The 18,374-nt window shown below is 42.0% G+C and overlaps 1 protein-coding gene across 1 annotated transcript in view; it reads left to right on the top strand.

Annotated features, from left to right (window-relative positions):
* Positions 1-18,374, top strand: part of LOC137868393 (tomoregulin-2-like) — a 105,420-nt gene that overhangs the window by 70,076 nt on the left and 16,970 nt on the right. The window contains exon 5 of the mRNA XM_068705159.1: positions 15,379-15,475. Within this exon, the coding sequence (XP_068561260.1) occupies positions 15,379-15,475 (97 nt within the window). The remainder of the gene's footprint in view (positions 1-15,378; positions 15,476-18,374) is intronic.

The raw sequence follows: 18,374 nt of genomic DNA, 5'->3' as shown, positions 1-18,374 counted from the left end.
TCCTCTTCCACCCTCGAGACCAAACCCTGCCACTGCTCACCCACCATCCGGCTGTCCACGGCTCCTCTCCAACACTCAGTGGTGCGCGATTGGCCCCTGTAGGGTGGTGGCGAGTTTAGACGTGGCATGGTGGGGCTTAGTGGGCCGTGAGCCGACACAGGTGGAGTTGGTACGGACTAGCCGCAGGCTGGAGGCATTTCCTGACATTTTTTTTGTCACCGATGCACAATGGAGCACGCAGGTGATGGTAACAGAAGGGACATTACTATGCCAAGGCTGCTAAAGTGTGTGTTTGCCCAAGAACAGAGGGGTCAATAGCTGGGGATGTCAGGGGAATGCTCAGAGAAGGTGTTCATGCAGGTGCATACATTGGAGCTCATGCAAGAACATTCTAGTATTCTTATCTTAAACCCTCTGAACCCCAAAACCCGTCGGCGGGATGGAAAAGCATTATTTCTTTAAACAATCGCCAAAACTACACCGTTTATCATACCCAGAAGCTTTAAAAACGATCATAATCCTCAGTTTTCTTGAACACATCATGTGTGACGAACACTTCCGTCAGAGAACGCAACTAAGCTTAAAATTGTGTTATTTCCTCAAAAACATTTTATTCTACATGTCTCATTTAAAATCTTGCCCTGAATAAACCGTTTGAAGTAACCAGATACTGTAAAAATAATTAAATTCCGCACTCCTCAGTGCAGCTTGGAAGCCAAAAATTCCATGAATCTTCGACTGAACTGCAGGCTGCTGAACACAGTGCATTGAGGAGAGGACAGGGGAGGCTGTAAGTAGAGATTGTAAAAATATATATGTAGGCTGTGGAGCCTCCATTTTTCTTCCAACATTGGTAACAAATTTTTGTAAAATAAATTATCAAAGAAATTCAACTTGCACTTTTTATGATTTATGGCATTGTAACTGTGTTATACTGCATAGAAGACATTTTTGAGTTCTCTACTACTTCTAGCCATGATTGTGCTGTTTCCATAGACGTGCAGGAGTTATATATTGCTCTGAAAATCAAGGCCACAGAGAGAAAAATGTGACAGGAGCAAAAAACGCCCCGAAACTGCTTGTGGTTTAGAGGGTTTTAACTTTTTATTCGTACAGTGGGCTCATACGAGTTAACCACGTCAGATTCAGCAAATGTTCCAAACCTTAGATAACTGTGAAAATGACCAGCATAAACATGATGAATGCCACCTGTGCGAAAATGAGCGTGCTTTTATGAGAATTATAAATTCAATATCCCCATATAAGGCTACGCTTTGCTCCATATGTCCTTTTATTGAATACCTGCTTTCAGATATCCGTAAAGGAAAGTCTATCCTTTTTAACAGAGTCAGCAGCGGAATTAAGGGACCTGATAAAGCAAAGGAATGGGGGAAACTAACGAGTGCTGTTAATGCCTTGTCACCTGAGAGTCGTACTGTCATAGAAAAAATGGTTCCATAGAAAAAACGCCTCACCACAGCAATAGTTGAAGTGGTATTGTAGTTTGATATGTTCCTATTGATTATGTAGTTTTATGCAATAGCATCAGTAGCTAATTTAAAAACAGAGGATAATGTCAATATAAATATGAAGGGTTTTCGAACTCAAAATTGCTCCAAAGTAATGAAAAATACAATTCATTCATGGAAAAACTTGGCTTGGATAACAGCAGACTATTTGCACATGACTCCTTGAGAAAATTCAAATACAGGAATATTTATGCATGCGGCATGTTCTCCTAAATCACTCGCAGAAGCCACTTAAGATCAAATTGGTTCGTAGTGGTTCTTGAAGGAGGCCCCTTGTTCTGTGGCAAAATATTCTTTCATGATCATTTCTTTATTTTACTTAATATCAATATACTGCATATCACAATATAGATCAGGTCTATATTTTTGTTTAGCTTATTGAGCCCCTGAAACTTAAATGATTGGTTCAGATATTATTATTATTATTATATTTTAAGTTTATCCTAACACAATACTCAAATACCATTTGTAAGTTGAAATTATTGGTCACTGTAATCATTCCTCGTGGACATGAAGAGATACCTTCGTAGCGTGAGTACACTCCACCTTAAGATGGTGAACAAAATGTCCTAGTTTCTTTAAATGCATTCTTAAAGTTTCAGTGTTGTTCACCAAAACACAACAGAACTTAAGCAACACTTTCATTTTTTACTTTCACTTTCGTCTGTGAGGTTTGTTCTTACAAGTGTTTTAAGTCGGGATTCTCCAAACTCTCTTAACTGGACAAACTTTGTCGCAAGTTGCCGTTCCAGCCTGATGAATACTCCTCATGAGCTCCTGTTGATGAGGAGTTGTGTTCGACTTTCAGCAGTTTCAGTTTTCAGTAGTCGTATGAAAGGACGTGAAACAATTGGAAGAGAATCGGGAATGGTCTAACATAAAGTAATGCTGAAAAACGTCTTATCACCGGCTAGCCGCTAGCTGTGCCTGTTTGTCATTGAGCTGTTTCAGTGTACAGGGTTATTAGTGCTTTTTCACTATAAAAAGGCTGCTGTGACAGTAGAGCTGTGGGCCAGACAGCCAAACAATGAGCTGCAACTCACTTTAAAGCTCCGTAAAGCAGAGCGGAGCTGCAGATTCAGGTGATTTGCTATAGATTCATCACCACAAAAGACACCTTTCACATTGTGCGTTGGCAGAATAGATTTTCAGCAGTCTGTTATGTGTCAGACTGAAAGCAACCACACCACGGACGTCTTGTTGCCATGTTTCGTCAAAATGAATCTTTACGATTATGATTGTTACGGCTGATGAGCTGTTGCTTTTTTTTTTGCCAGAGATTTCCTCAGAAGGAGCACTCGTCTTTTTCCGTTTATCTGACTTTTGACACCAAAACAATAGCGCGTGGTTTGTTTAGCAATGCATCACTTTAGAAGGTTGGCTATCCATTCCTATATGATATGCTGTCAAGCACTTTACCCTAATAGTATATTTAGGTTTCTCATTTTTACATCTTGGAAATTATCAAGTGAAACGCTGTAGCTGTGCCTACTACAGTGACACTACAGATGTCTTCCCCTGCACTACACGCCAGAGTGAAATACGTATTGTGATTGAAGTGCTCCTAAATGGTTCAGAGAAATAGGTAGCAAAATTAAAACGGAGCTTTTGAAACTTGTGTCAGATCCTGAAAGCTTCATAATAGTAGCTTCCTAGTGGAGAGCTTCGTCCTCTCTGGCTAGTTCCAGATATCTATTTCAGTATGAAAGCAGTCTTTAAACAGATCAACTCATTATACAGTAGTCTAACTGAGCTGCTTTAAAGACGAGCCCCAAGATAAGATTAAAACATGGACTGACGCCAGTCCAAAGTCAAAGCAAAGTAAACTTTTTTTCTTTACTGGACTGATATAGCAACATGTAAATTTGGAGGGTTAAAGAGTCAGTTTTAGGATTTCAATGAGCAGATGTTGGCAACATTTGATTTTAAAAAAAATTCACGGGTCAGTAATGGCTTTGAAATTCCCACTATCACTGCCAAAGTGCCTTAAAGCATGCATGAAATGCACAATATTTGTGTGTAGGAGTTTTTTTATCAATTGAGTTTACAAAGTGGATAGTAAATAATTTCTTTCTTTCTTTCTGAGGTCATCGCTCCTATTATCTATAGAACTTCACACAAAACACTCAAAGGAAACCACAGGGATGCATGCCTTCTCCCGCTCTCTGTCTTGTATCGTTTCTCTTTTTATCTCCGTCATTTTGTCGTAGCTTCTTCCTGCTGAAGAGATATACACAGACAGACAGGTTTAAAGGGTCATTTTGCTGCTGTTCAACATGAAACAGTTCATGATGTGGTTAAAGTAATATAAAAAAACAAATGGCATCAAACTTTAAACAAATTACAACAAAAAAAAATTCTGACAGCTGTTATTTTTACGACAACATAATACAGTTCTAAGCCACTGGCTGACAGTGATGCATCACTTGAGCATATGGACAAAAATGATTCTTATTAAATACTCTTGCTATGCTCAACAACCAGACGATGGCTAGTTATGGTGCAGCTGGAAAGCACTTGAAACATTGTCTACATCCCCAAATTACTACCACAAGCAGTCAAGCTAGCCATGTTTAGCAGTAACGTCTACAGCAAATGACACAGTAATTACCTCCGTTGCTGGTCAAACAAAGCATTAGCTTGCAGTCATTCGTCAGCTCTTGTTCGTTTGCCATGTGGGCCCTGGTGTGTTGCCAGCTGAGCGCTAGGACCCGGGGTAAGCGGCGACATCTGCACGGATTCGCCTCAGGTTTCAGTTGGGCCTGGGTGTTTTCTTTTTGTTTAACTCTCAACTAGGGTTGTCACGATACCAAAATTATGACTTCGATACGATACCTGCCATAAATACCATGATACCCGATACTTACGATACGATACTAGAATTCGATACAATACCACAAATACAATATGATACCACAAATACGATACGATACTGGTATATTTATCTATAATAGTAATAAATAAAACATCTGTATGGTTCCCTTTTTTACCAGCTTGTTCCTGCCCAGCTTTTTGAACACTTAACAAATTGTATTAATATTAGTATTAGCCTACTGCAAGATATTAATGAAAACTACATGGTGCCACTTGCCTCCCTTGGTCTGTGTGGCTTTGAAACAAGTTTTGCTGATGGGTCTCTGTACGTCAGTGGGCTTTCCTTCACTGTCTGCAATGTAGCCAAAGTACTTCCAGATTTCACTTCTGACATCTTTTTTTTTCCAACAAGCCGAGGACGGTCGGCAAAAGCTCCTGCACTTGACGCCATGTCTCGCCTGCAATCACTCGCTGTGAGTGAGCGCTGCTTGTTGCGTGTGTGAGCGCTGGGCAGCCCCGCCCCCTTGCAGTCAATGCGTGCAGGCAACATGACAGGTAGCGGAACAGTGAGTGCGTAATGAAGCATCTATACTAAAAATATGCGAAATCGTATCGTTTTTAACGTACGGATACCGCGATACCTTTTTAGTATTGATACACCGTGCAACATTACTCTCAACCATGAATCTAGTCAGCAGCACCAGCTTGTCAAAACTATCTCCCTGACAGTGGTTGAATGGACAAAAATTGACCATCACAGTTCGAGGTATCGATCTCATCATCAAACAAATACATTTCCCGAAGTGTCAAATTGTTGCTTTAAGTCACGTTCAAAAGCTGTATTTTGAGAAGTGGACAAACATTCGGACATAAGAAATGGGAACCAATAAGTCATACTCAAAACACCTGTATGAGTGTTCCTCAAATAACTCTGCAGTTATGTATTTGCAGTTTGGGGGCATATTATTTTGGGGTAATTTTCAAAATACAATCAAAGCACAAGGAAGTGTCTCGGTACCTATCCATGAACGCTCTACACTGGACAATGTCTGCTACTTGTTCCCCAAACAAGCCACACAGGACAGGATATTTTTTTGCAGAACGACCACTCGGCAAACGGGAGTGCATCACAATTTTCCACAAGGGTGAATGGTTAACGATGGAGATAGAGAAACAGAGGATGTGTGCTGCTCCCTGCCAGCTCATTCCTGTATGTTCTCCACACTGTGCTGGGGCTTGGAGAGTAAATATGCCAAGGTTAGAGAGGCCTAGCTGCTAGTGCGAACTGAGAGGGAATTTAATTGAATTTTCAACAAGCATGCTGATGCGAGCTGTGGATGAGAAATTCAAAATACTTGTGAGATGTGTGTATGAGGACAAATATTGCAGTAATGGAAGGACCGAGAGATGGACAAAAGGAAAACATTGGCCCAATATTGGTGATCCGTTGCATTTTGATGCCCTATTGGTGCTATCTCCCGCTCTCATATGAATTAAATAGAATTGAAATTAGCCAGAAACATAGGCATGAATTATTTAGTGTGGTTGATTAATTCTTTTAGCGAGTGCTTGGCCAGTGCTGTGGCTTTGTCGTAATGAATTAGTCAAATCAAACTTTTTATAGATGGGTGTCCTCTTTAGGGAGGAATAGCATGCATTGATTTCTCCCTGTGTTATTTGAAGTTGAATGTGACTTGTTTTAGGCTAGTTCATCTTATTTCTGAATTAAAACTAGAATCTTGTCTGGGACACGACAAAGGAAGGGACTGTTCAAAAAATGGGCCGTAGCAAATACAGAGGAACAAAAGCTGATTCCACACCCTTTTGTTGCCAAAGCAGTGCATGATGAGCTGTTTCAAGATGTCTAATACTTAGTTTAAAAAAATATTTTGTTATGGTATGTATAGACATTCATAGTGATTTTTACATTTCTATACTATAAAGTTGCAACCCCAGATACCTCTCCGATTAGGACTGATATCTGAAAATAGAAAGAAATCATGGGAGACTTGTGTGACATTTGATGGGCTTCTATTGAAACTCACACTGTTCTGCACAAAACATACCAAAAAAACAAATTATTTCCTGTCGGCCAAATTAAATTCTCTCTACTAAAGCTTCAACTGTTTTTGGGCTGAGATGTGCCAAAGCATACAATTCTGCTCATTTTAGACTTTTGTTGAAAAAAAATGATTATTCCTCAATGTGAGTTATCAAAAGATGTACAGTATCATTTTTGGCATTGGCACCATAACTTAAAGGAATGCATTTACATTGTGGGAAATGTGCCTATTTGCTTCCTTGCCAAAAGTCAGATGGGCAGATCGATATCAATCATGTCTCGCTATTAACTCTGGAGCTAGCGCCAGGAGGCAATTAGCTTAGCTTAGCATTAAAGCTGGAAGCAAGGGGGAAACACAAAATACACATAACAGCACAATTTAAGCTCACTAATCAACACGTACCTCATTTAATTCGTACCCAAACAGTAAAAACTAAAAGTTGTGGTTTTAGGGGAGTAACATACTCTAAGTGTTTCTTGGCAACAAGATGGGATGGAATGGTATTGATCTTCTCATGTCACTCTCGTCAAGAGAGTGGGTAAGCCTACTTTCTAAAATATAAAACATTTCCACTCTGAATTGGCACCAGTATCAGACGGCAACCTCCGGGTCTGAAAAGTGAAGCTAATGCTGAAGTGCTATAAACTTGCATTCCTTCTAATAGCCAGCAGGGGGCGATTTCTCTGGTTGCAAAAATAGGTCAGATTTTATAGAAATTTATAATAAAATGAACCTACTTCTCTCTTGATTTATTACCTCAATAAACATTGTAAACATGAGTTTATGGTCTCAGTCACTAGTTTCAAGTCTTCTTCAAGACAGCATGATGTACATTTAGTAAAGTATGGTCCATTTAGAGTAAATTAGATAGTAAAGCAGGTTATGCTTTAGGCCGTGGCTACCTTGCGATTTACAGGTTGCTACCACGGCACTGTCCAGTTTAGGTGTTTCTGTCCTACAGTTTAACCATTTCACAGTGTGTTTTCAGTTCATGAAAGTTAATTGTAACATTTTTGGTTGCTTAAAGATGTTGTATTCAGAGTTCGGTTGTACTTAGCTCCATCCTCTTGTGTCACTTCTGGTTCCAAAAAATCAAGATGGTAACCAAACACCAAGGTGACACCAGTAAAAATGACAAACTTGAGGCTTCATAAAAGCAAACAACAAACCAATGGATGACTTCAAGGTGACTAAGTCCACTTTTTATATACAGTCTATGACCAGTATCGAAAAATTTCAAAAACCCAACCCTAACCAGGACACAATCAAGCTGCTTGAGGAACAGTTAGTTTCTTTTAATAGAAATGCCCCTCTAAATTTGTTATGAAATCACTTACATATCTATCAATAGTCAAGAACGACACAGAGGCCATGATCTTACTTGTGTTTAGTTAAGACTGAAGAAAATAAAAGGTGCAGATGATCACTTCTCCTTAAGTTTATTGAACGACCTGAATGCTCTTTTCCAGAGCTCTTATTGACTGAACAGAGGGTTTGAAAGACAGTCGCTGAGCCATTCAGGCTAGAGGAGAACAGAACGCAGGATCTAATCCTCTCAACGCTGGGAAAGATGAACGTTTAAAGCCATAATTCCTCATTTTAATCCATTGAGAAAGGCTCTGACCCAGTTGAGGACCTTATTCACAGATTCATTAATGGCTGCACAGTCTCCACCAATGGATCAGTAGTTTTACCTGGCTGCAGCTGCACCCGTGATACCTATAGGTACTCATTCAGTCAAATTATATTTCTAGCATGGTATCTGCTAAATTTACTTCCGACTTACTTCAGAAGCCCAGTCTTTTATCGTGAATAGTAAAAAGGTGAGAGGATGAGAGTGTTTTGGAGTGACAACTGATACAACCACCATCACAAATAATGCAATTAATGATTCATCCTCCCCCCACCCTCCTTTTATGTGACTTTGCGCCACAAACCACCTGCAACATGAATGAAGAGAACCAGCAATATGGTGCAGCACTTAAGCTGCAAGGTCGCATGTGAATCATCTTTACACCATGCACCAGCAAGCCTCAATTACAAATGATGGCTGTCACTTCTGATAGGGTCTTGCTAAAACATGAGACAAGCCAGTAATAAATCAACCCTGTTGAGACTTTATCTGAGTTATGATGTGTTCAGGCTAAACTTGGCCAATGGGGAAACACAAGCAGCTTGACAGTATCCCTTCTTTTTATGCTGCTTGTACCATTTTGCAGTTATAAACAAGGAGGCTTTAGGGCGTGGCTACCTTGTGATTGACTGGTCGCTGCCAGGGCATTGTCCGGTCTGGGTCCAGTCCACGTTTTTTGTCTTACAACTAGTGGCACTTCTGGTTGCAAAAAAACAAGATGGTGACGGTCAAAAGCCAAGATTCCAATTGCCAAACGCAAACCCGAGGCTTCAAAATGGCAGTCCACAATCCAATGGGTGACTACACTGACTACGTCCAACTCAGTCTATGGGAGTACTACTGCATAGACAGTGTTTCCATGCCAATGCCCACCAAGCATTTTGATGGTACCATTATTCATATCAAAGTCATTATTGCCCCGTGCCTGATTCATTTTGTCATTTGCGTCACTGGAACAACAGCCCTTGGCTCACTTTTTGGAGGAGCTCGGCCTCTCCTCATCGGCCTTATGGCTGACAAATGACTTTGTGAAAAGCGATATGGTCTCCTGCAGGGGGAAAAAAAGAATAGAAATTGAATCCTGGCCTCTGTCGGCAGTCTCATCTGTCATCTTTTTAATATTGATGTCCATTATGTTTATGGATTATTTGGCTGTTCTCTGGCCCAGCTCGCCCTGTCAGATCGGCCACTTGGGGCAGCGGCCCATTGATAATGCCATTTTGATTGATGGCTTTCATAGTTTAATTGTCAGCAGTCTTTTTTTAATGGAGCTGCTCACACAACTGAAGGACTACATCTTATGTAGATGAGTCAGAGTTCAAACTGCATGTAATACTGGCGGTGTGATGCAGATACAATGTGACCGTACCATAGATTCAGTATCATCATCCCGGGCCATTATCAGCTATTCGGCTCATGTTTATTGCTTCCTGTATCACCTTTCATGGATCACATGTCGGTTTACGGGAAGAAAACAGCCCTCGCTAAGATTTATCACAGCTGCCAATAGGCATTATTTTGTTTCCCTGGCATGGTGCAATTATTCTGTTGCTGTAGCTTATATACAACTCTTTTGAGACATTCACTGCAAAATTTTAAGAAAAATGTACAGTATTAGGTACATATACGTAGCTAAAACAAATTCAGTTTAACACAACAGCCATACACCTTCATGAATTGTTTGTTGAGACTATTTTAGAGACTTTTGATTGAAAATAGTGGTCATTTTGGAGTTTGTTGTATTGTGTTATACTGAAAGATGTTTCCAATATTTTTTCCACATCATGTTCAGTATATCAATGAGGGTAAGCTATAGAATACTGTCTACCGGTGGTTTCACTGCCTTATTGTATTTTATAGGAAGTTACTATAATAATCTGTATTCATCCCATCGTTTTATTGTCCTAAACCAATTCTCCGTGTGCAATATCCATATCTGCTCACAATACAGATTTTATGCACGTTGAAGGCCATATTGTGAAATTACAACACGTGCCCATCCCAGGTAAAGCCCATATGAACCAAACAAATAAAAATGCTCCAGGGAGTTTGAATACATGGCTGTAAAAAAGTCTGAACCAGGGCTAAACCTTTTGCAGGGCGGTTCAGTAAAAATAGTGAGCCATGTGGGGTTTACCCTGAATCTGTTTCAGTGACCACACACTGCCGTATATATATATGTAGGATGTATCAGCCCGTGTCTCCCTCCCAGCCCTCTGCTCGTCTCCTCTCCCCGGTGTGTTTGCAACCAAGGTCGTAGTGGTCTCGCTCTGTTTTCCAGGGGTGTGTGGGCTTCATTCATCATCCGTATGATAGCTGCATGCTAGAGTGCCCTAAATCTCCTGTCTGTGATTGGGTGTGTTTGTGTGTGTGTGTGTGTGTGTGTGTGTGTGTGTGTGTGTGCGCCCACTAAAAGAAGTTCTCTCACTTTCTCTCTGTTCTCTCGTTCTAATAAATGGTCTTTCTTCCTGTCTACTTCCCTAAAACTCTTTTTTTGTTTCATTGATGTATCTACAAGAAAGGCACCTACACTCCATGCCTGTGTATACAGTACAGTCTTCATGTAGAAAAGAAATATGCTCTACCATACTATAGCACATGGAAGGACTACAAAAGCATAACATAATTACATTCACCCCTTGTGTCAGTATATAGTCAAGGCTTTGGCAGCATTAAAGCCTTAAGTCTATGTCAATAGGTCGATCAGCTTGGGGACAAATTGGACACCGCAATTTGTCCCCCATTCGTCTTTGCACAAGGACGTAAGTTCTGTCGTGTTGCATGAGGTCCTTAAAATTGAGAACCATCTAATTTGGTGTTGTTAAAGCATAGAACCTCCTTCCACATAGGTTCAGAGTCTCCATAGCCATAAAGCAGCGACAAGTGCATCACCCTGTCAACGGTATCTTGAGTGTCATCTTAGCCATGAAATCCTGGAGATCATTAAGATGGCCTCACTCACCAGTGACCTTTTTGCACTGATGGAGTCACGGAAATAAAATAGAAGTAGAGCGGACATTTCTATTTACATCAATGTAGATGGATGGTCAAGTGGTCAAGTGGCTGACTCATTAAGGTGAGGTTTTGCAGTAGAGAGCCAGAGTAAATGAGTACAATTCAACAACTCAATGCTTCCTCCACACACACAAAGGACAACGCATCGCTATCTCCAGATGAGTGACAACTTTGGCTTCTTTTCTGTAACCACTGCAGCAGTAAAGCACGGTGGAAAAAACAAGCGTGTTTAATTTGTGTTTAATTTAATTTGTACAATTGATTATTTTGTGCATCATATTCGTCCTTAATTCATATCAAGCTTAGATAACTTGCACAGTTTTTCTTTTAATATACTAGGAATTTCATCAAATAAGCTAATGTGCAGATGGAAACATTTCATATGCTATATCAAGTATTTTTTGCTAGTTTGCGTTGCTTCTATTTTACAATTTACAACAGCAGAAAAACCTTTCCCCTTTTCTGTGGGAAAAGGTAGGTGAGTGCAGGAATCCAGTGGTTTAAATGCAGAAGTCACGGTGGTGAATTCTCTTGTCATTTTTATGTGAGTTTTCATGCATATGGTACGTAAAGCATGGCCTAGCTCCAGACACCAGTAAGGGGATTAAATACATCCTTTCATCCGCCGAGGTAGCTCCACAGCACCTTTGTGAATGAACTGCCATTTCTGCTTGACACAAAAGGAAAGAAAAAGGCAAGCAAAGATTCAGCTGAGATGGAGGTGAGGCTAGGACAGTAGTCACAGAGGAGGCCAGTCGACCGGTCTGGCCCAGACTCGGATCGATACTGGATGATGTAGGAGCTGGCGGGGGGTGATCGCGGGGGCAGTGGATGGGCTAATCTGTTCAGTCATTACCCAGCCGTGTCTCCTGATTCCAGGGATTAGCAGACGCAGAAACAGGGCCGATGTTGTGTTAGTGCTACAGGAGACTCTATCGGGGATTTGAGGAGTGGAAAACACTCCTGGTCCCCAGTCACCTTTTTGTAATTGCGCCTGCAGTGCCGTGTATGGGGATCCAGGGAAAGAGTGTGTGCATACAAGATGTCCTGGCTGTAGTGTTGGGGAGCAGGGGACAGAAAGAAAGAGGGAGAGGAGGCAATGTTGGCATTTTGCACTTGCAAGAAATACGAGCAGGCATCGCAGAATCATGTACAGTCTCTCCCTCCCCTCCCTCCCCCCTTTCTCTAGTAGGAGAGGAGAGTCGTGGGAGAGCTTACATGCTTGCCTGCCCACAAGCCTTTATGTGGAGCTGATCATTTGACAGAGGACAAAGCAGCCAGAGAGACTGGCTAGCTCCACTGCCCTGCGAGAGCCCTGTGAAAAATTTCACACGCCACAACATCCCCGACGGGTGGAAATGAGGGAAATCACATTTACATCAGCGGTCAAAGAGCTGATTCAATTAGCTGCAGTCCCTGCATCTCCAGTACCTTGAACTCTGATGTGAGACAGGAAAAACAAGCTCATATAATTGAACTGTCTCGCACAATTGAACACTTGAGGACAACACTGACAATACGCCTTGAAAGTCTATGAATTAAGGAACATGGGCTTGTAAGAATTGCTGGCATTAGCGAGTTTGAAAAGGGGGACTTCGCTAATTTTAGGCATTAAGATCTGTTTTTCGAGTCATGAAGCGAAGTACTCAGGTTGTGTGTAGTACTGCGAGTTGTGTAATGTCGTCTGTGGCTCAGGAGGAAATAACCCTCGAGATTGAGACAACATATTTATAAAAGACAGCCTGCCTGTCAAATCAGGGCAGGGAGAGTCTAACAGAAATATGCTATCGAGTTTCATTATGGCACATTAAGTGTAGGATCTAGTTTTGGGAGTTTAATTTATACTAGGGAATAAAGTATTCTAGCTTATTTAAGAGAAATTTATAACAAACTCACTATGGAGTTGCTACGACAGCTATTTTACTACATGATTTAGTTTCAATACTTTTTGATAGCATTTTCCTGACTGTTTTCCCGATTGGTTCACTCTGCCACTTAAAGGATTTTAGTATCGCACTTCAGTAATGTCGTAGAACTCACAAGAGACAGATAATAGGGAGAATGGTCTAAATCTGTGCAGCCGAGTGCGAGATATCCTGACTTATAGTCCCCAAAACACTGGATCTTACTGTATATTTCCCACAATGCAACTTGATAGAATCTTTTATTAGACCCTACATGTCAACGGAATACCCACTTCTTTCATATCCCACATCTTCTCTTTGTATCATCGTTTTTCTTTTTTAAGTGACGAATCAATCCCAAGACAAAAATATCCCTGATGACATCATGGGCTGATACACCTTGTGATTGGAAAACTGAACTTCATGAGTAAAAAGTGGTGGAGTGCCCCTTTAACGAAAAGGAACTTTATAAGGAAAGTTTTTTTGTATAATGATTTCTGTCAGGAGCTGTAGATAGTTAAAACGTGTTTTTTGGAGGGCAATGGATCTCAGTGGTAAACTGAAATTTTCCAGATAAAGTTTTGTTAAGCTATGATGAGGTCCATGATAACAGTAGCAGAGACAGGTGGCGGGTATAAAGAGTCTTGTTACTGCCAGCTTTGCACATACCGTTGCTGGTCTTTCTGCCAGCACATGAAGTCTGTAACCTCCTCACCGCCGTGAAACTGTAAGCCAGAATGATTTCCTCTACTAAAAGGCCATTATTTGTAGATGCCTTCACTACATTCAATGCTTAATTATCTTCTCAACAAAGAGGGAACCTTATGGAGAAACTTTTTAAGGAATATTTTGGAAACAAATGAAGCGCCGGTGGAAACTTAGATTAGATAGATTAGATTCCAGAAATATATACGAGAGCCTCCGTTGAAAGAGTTTTTGCAGGTGAACACTGAGGCAATTTGGCGTTCAAGCTCCACTGGTTGGCTGCGTGCCAATGCAGCTTCACACCTTGTAGTCCTGCCAATCCTGTGACCTGAAGGTAAAGCAAACCAAAGCTGTGAATACAGAACGTACATCTTGCCACCTGACTGTTGAAATGTTCAGCATTCAGAGGACGCGATGCATCACCGCCGTGGCTGCCGTCCAACACCTGCAGCTTCAGACGTCGCTTCAAAAGGGAAAGAACATTGCGAGCAAAGGCTGGGCGTTTGAAAAGGAGTTTAACATCCTCGGCAAAGGAACTTTCCAATCTTGTTGGCCGCACCGTGTGTTTTGGACACAGGCAAAAGAGGCGAACGAAGCTGTTGGCGTAATCCGACGCAACAGCCACGAAATCCAAGCTGAGTTACGGAGGAGGAGAGTCACATGCTAACCGGATTCAACTGTGAAAGACAGCGTAGTAACGTCCACTGACTTTGACCTTAAAATAAGAGTCAATCCCAACTTAAGTTTGACGGCGGAAAATCAGGTTAAACCTCCCGAAAAGAGTTCTTTCCGATTCATCCATTGTGTCGCCGGGGATCACGAGAAATAACAAAAGTTTCAGAAGGGAAATGTAAGTGGCGACACAAGGGAGGGATGTGCACGTGTGTGTGTGTGTGTGTGTGTGTGTGTGTGTGTGTGTGTGTGTGTGTGTGTGTGTGTGTGTGTGTGTGTGTGTGTGTGGGGAGGGCGGAGGGGGAGATTAAATATATGACATGTGGAAATGATGCCACGTTCCACCTCTTCGTCTTCTTCTCCAAAGTTGTCCTCACGGGCCCTAGTAAGTTTAAAAATAGAGCTTTTCTATTTTCTAGACGAGGGCCGAGGGGAAAGAGAAGAAGAGCCAAAGCGGGTAGAGACTGGAGGAGTCCTCTGTGGTAGGAGAATGCAATTTCAGATTGGCCAGATTGCTTTTTTTTTTTTTCTCTCTCTCTCTCTCTCTACTTCCCTCTCCCCCTCGGCTGCTCATGAGGGGAGATATGCACCGGCGGGGTCCCTAAGCCGCCGTAAGCCTGACGGCAGTACCGGTCCCGCCGCCGAGGAGTCGTCGCACTCCCAGCGCAAGGAAATCAGCGGGATGAAATAAAAGAGGGACTCCAAAAAGATCAGTGGGGATATTGGGAGTGATAGATGAGAGTCAGGCGGGGAGAGTCTCGAGGGAGAGGGAGGAGGCGGGGGGGGGGGGTGAAGGAGATGGCTTCAGTGGGATTATGGCGGGATATGGCAGAATATAAATGCGCTTGTGTTGTCCAAAGTTGATGTCTCACGGTCACATTGCATTGCGACAGGGGGGGGGCGTGTTAAGCACACTTGTGACAGGTTTGTACTCCCTCTGAATGCACCAGTTGGGTGTTGGACAAATACAGCCGCAGATTCGTCTTGAGTGAAACAGGCTTGAAACGTTTCCCCCTCTTGTCTCCCTCTGTCCCTTTTTTTAGGAGGAGAGGGCTCCGCCGAGGCAGGGCAGAAGGAAACGTCTACCTGCGATATTTGCCAGTTCGGGGCTGAATGCGACGTGGACGCCGAGGATGTTTGGTGAGTTTGCACACACACAAAAAGCCACGTGACACCAGTTGATCTACACAGCTAGACTCGAGTGATCGTGACACCTTTTCATACTTCTTTTGTCAAAAAATCCCCCCTATATATATATATATATATATATATATATATATATATATATATATACATAAATATTTGCCTTTCCAATAAATGTTTGCGAGTTTGAACACTAAGAATTCAGATGAGAACTCTTCTTTATACTGCACACATCCGCTGCTGAACACCCACTGAAGGCTTACTGCATGGTTGACCATTTCATTTAACCTCAATTACTAGAGCAGGGCACAGAGAGAAAGGAGATTTTTTCGCTTATTCTGGAAATCCAATTACTATCCTTACAGGACTTGCCAATGTCAGGCCAAAAATGACTTTGACTCATCCAAGGAAAACTAGTTCAGTGAAGAAATAACGTTGGCCGTGAATTTAACCGTTTGCTGCGGTTGAGACGGATTCGGGTGATGTGTTATCGGCGTGCATCAGCAAAGAAGCAGCGCCAGAAGCACCCTCATGGGTACAGGATAAACAATGCGGGTGCAGAGCTCAATTAGATGAAGGCTCGACTGGTGCACTACTTTTCTGCACCAGACAGCAGCATTGGAGCACTTGCTTTCGGCAGCTTCAGTGAACCAACGTCGCTGATTCGGTGAGGAACAAGGATCGGCTGGTATCAGCAGAATAAAAGGCAGGCCGTGTAAGAAATCCCAGATGTACCGCTTGAAATTAGAAGTGCCCTGAGAGTATGGCTCTATCAAACTGCCTGATGTAATGGAAAGATAATGTACCCTGGTGTGCCGTAACTGTAATGCCAACGAATGGCTTCATGATGCATTCTGAGCCTTGTAGCAAATACCAAACAGCTGGAGTCCACTCCTCGTGATGCCACCCACTTTCACAAATGCACCTTAACATTCTGCTAAAACACAGAAATTGATTTATTGGCAATTTCTTAATCCCCAAAGGTCGAATTCATAAGGTCACAACAGCACGGTGCACTCTGTCGATGATGCGTGTACACAAAACTGAAAACATTCAAGATAATGGAGCCTCAAGCATGTGCAGCAGAACTGGAACAAAGCCCCCCACCCAAAAAAATAAATAAATAAGGCAATGGATAAGACAAGAGAGGCAGCCTAAGTCAGTAATGTATGCCGTTAAAAAAAGCAGTTGACACAAACAGACATGAATATTTCAGCATCCTTTCTTGTAGAACGGGAACTACAAGTTCTCTGTTAATCTTTCAAAAGCCCCAAGGTACTTTGACAAGAAAATGTTTCTGGCGAATAATCAGACAGGTGATCGCAACCCAACAGCAGGTAATTTTCATCAAACAGCAGCCAACCGCTGGCGCGGCGCAGGATCATTTTGATTAAAATGAATATTGTTCCAATCAGGCGGCAGCTGATTTTAATCAAACAAAACCGCCAGTTAATCAAACAATGAGTGAAGAGAGATGACTGTAATCAAAAGCCAGGAGACGGGGAAAAATGATGTGTTTATTATAATGCATTTCTCTTATTTTCATACAAACATTGCGAAGGGATAAATAAATGCTCCGTAAATTGCTAGCCACTGTGTTTTAGGGTTTGTGGGACTCAAAGTGGCCTGATAATCAGACTCAAGTGCCATTTGGTTTTCACTTCGTCATTTAGTCTGATGTTTTATTCATATTAGTTGTGTTGTGTTTGGGAGCATGTTATCATTTCGCTCTAACCATTTAGTAACGATTGATGTGTCCGTGGTGGCGATGTCATCTGCAGCCGACATAGAAGCTGCGTTACAGTTTTGCCAAGAGCAGTTCACTTTTGTCGTATTGATCCAAGAAATCCCTTTTAAAGGAGTTGTTGGACATTTTTGGGAAATCCGCGTCTTCACTTGTCTACAGTTGAATTAGAAGATTGATATGAGATATGAGAGTGGCATCAATCTTCTCATTCGACTCTCTGCAAACAAGTGAAGGTCTTGAAAGTGTATATCCCAAAAGTTACAAACCATTCTTTTAAAAGTTGTTGTTTCTGGTCGGACTCTATGGTCACTGTGGAAGATCAGGCAATCACAAAGCCATGCATTCTTGCTCAACAGACATGGCCACACATTAGATCCTGACCCGTCATAGTTTACTGTCTTTCATGAGTTGCATGACACATGATTGGTAAGGGGCTGTAAACGGACTTCACTGACTTCACCTTCAATTTTTGGGAGTATTTGCTTTCTCACCATGGCGACGGCTAAACCGGCAATTCGCAGCTAACTGTGCTAACAGTGCAAACAACGGCAAAAGTGCTGACAGAACTAACGGTGCCATGATGGGGAACCAGAGGGTGGGTGCTAGGCTGCTGCGATGTTATCAGCCGGAACCGCCGTATGAGTGCAGTGCAAACAGGGGCTTTGGTCTTGAGAAGTCCCAGCATTCATTCACAGACGAATAAACTGTACACACACTGCGCTGCTACGTTCACAGCTATAACTTTATACTGGCTGGGCGAGACCCGTCTCGTCGCCCCAAAAAACACATGGGCTTTCTAGTAAGCAAACACAGCACTCATCTACACCTCTTCCCACCTTAGCTCTACTGCAATTTGATCTCCTTCCTGTAGCTGGCATATGCTGGAACTTGGCTAAACTCAAAGTACTAATAAAGCCACTGTGATATGAATGTATTGCTTTCCAAAATGTCGAGACATTGCTGGTGGCATCAACAGCATTCTTTGTGGCCTTTAGAGGAATAAACCATCAGTGTGCTCTTCAGTGCAATCATGACACAACATTTTGATGTCTTTTAATACACTTTGACAACAGAATAGCATGCGTGACATTTATGATGAAGGGCTATTGTCATAATGTGCTTAGAAATTATACTTTCACTGAGCAGTCC

Source organism: Cebidichthys violaceus, unplaced genomic scaffold (assembly GCF_023349555.1).
Source record: "Cebidichthys violaceus isolate CVI_PGR_0920_01 unplaced genomic scaffold, fCebVio1.0.p SCAF_11, whole genome shotgun sequence".
Lineage (NCBI taxonomy): Eukaryota > Metazoa > Chordata > Actinopteri > Perciformes > Stichaeidae > Cebidichthys > Cebidichthys violaceus.
This window is presented reverse-complemented; position numbering and strand designations above follow the sequence as displayed.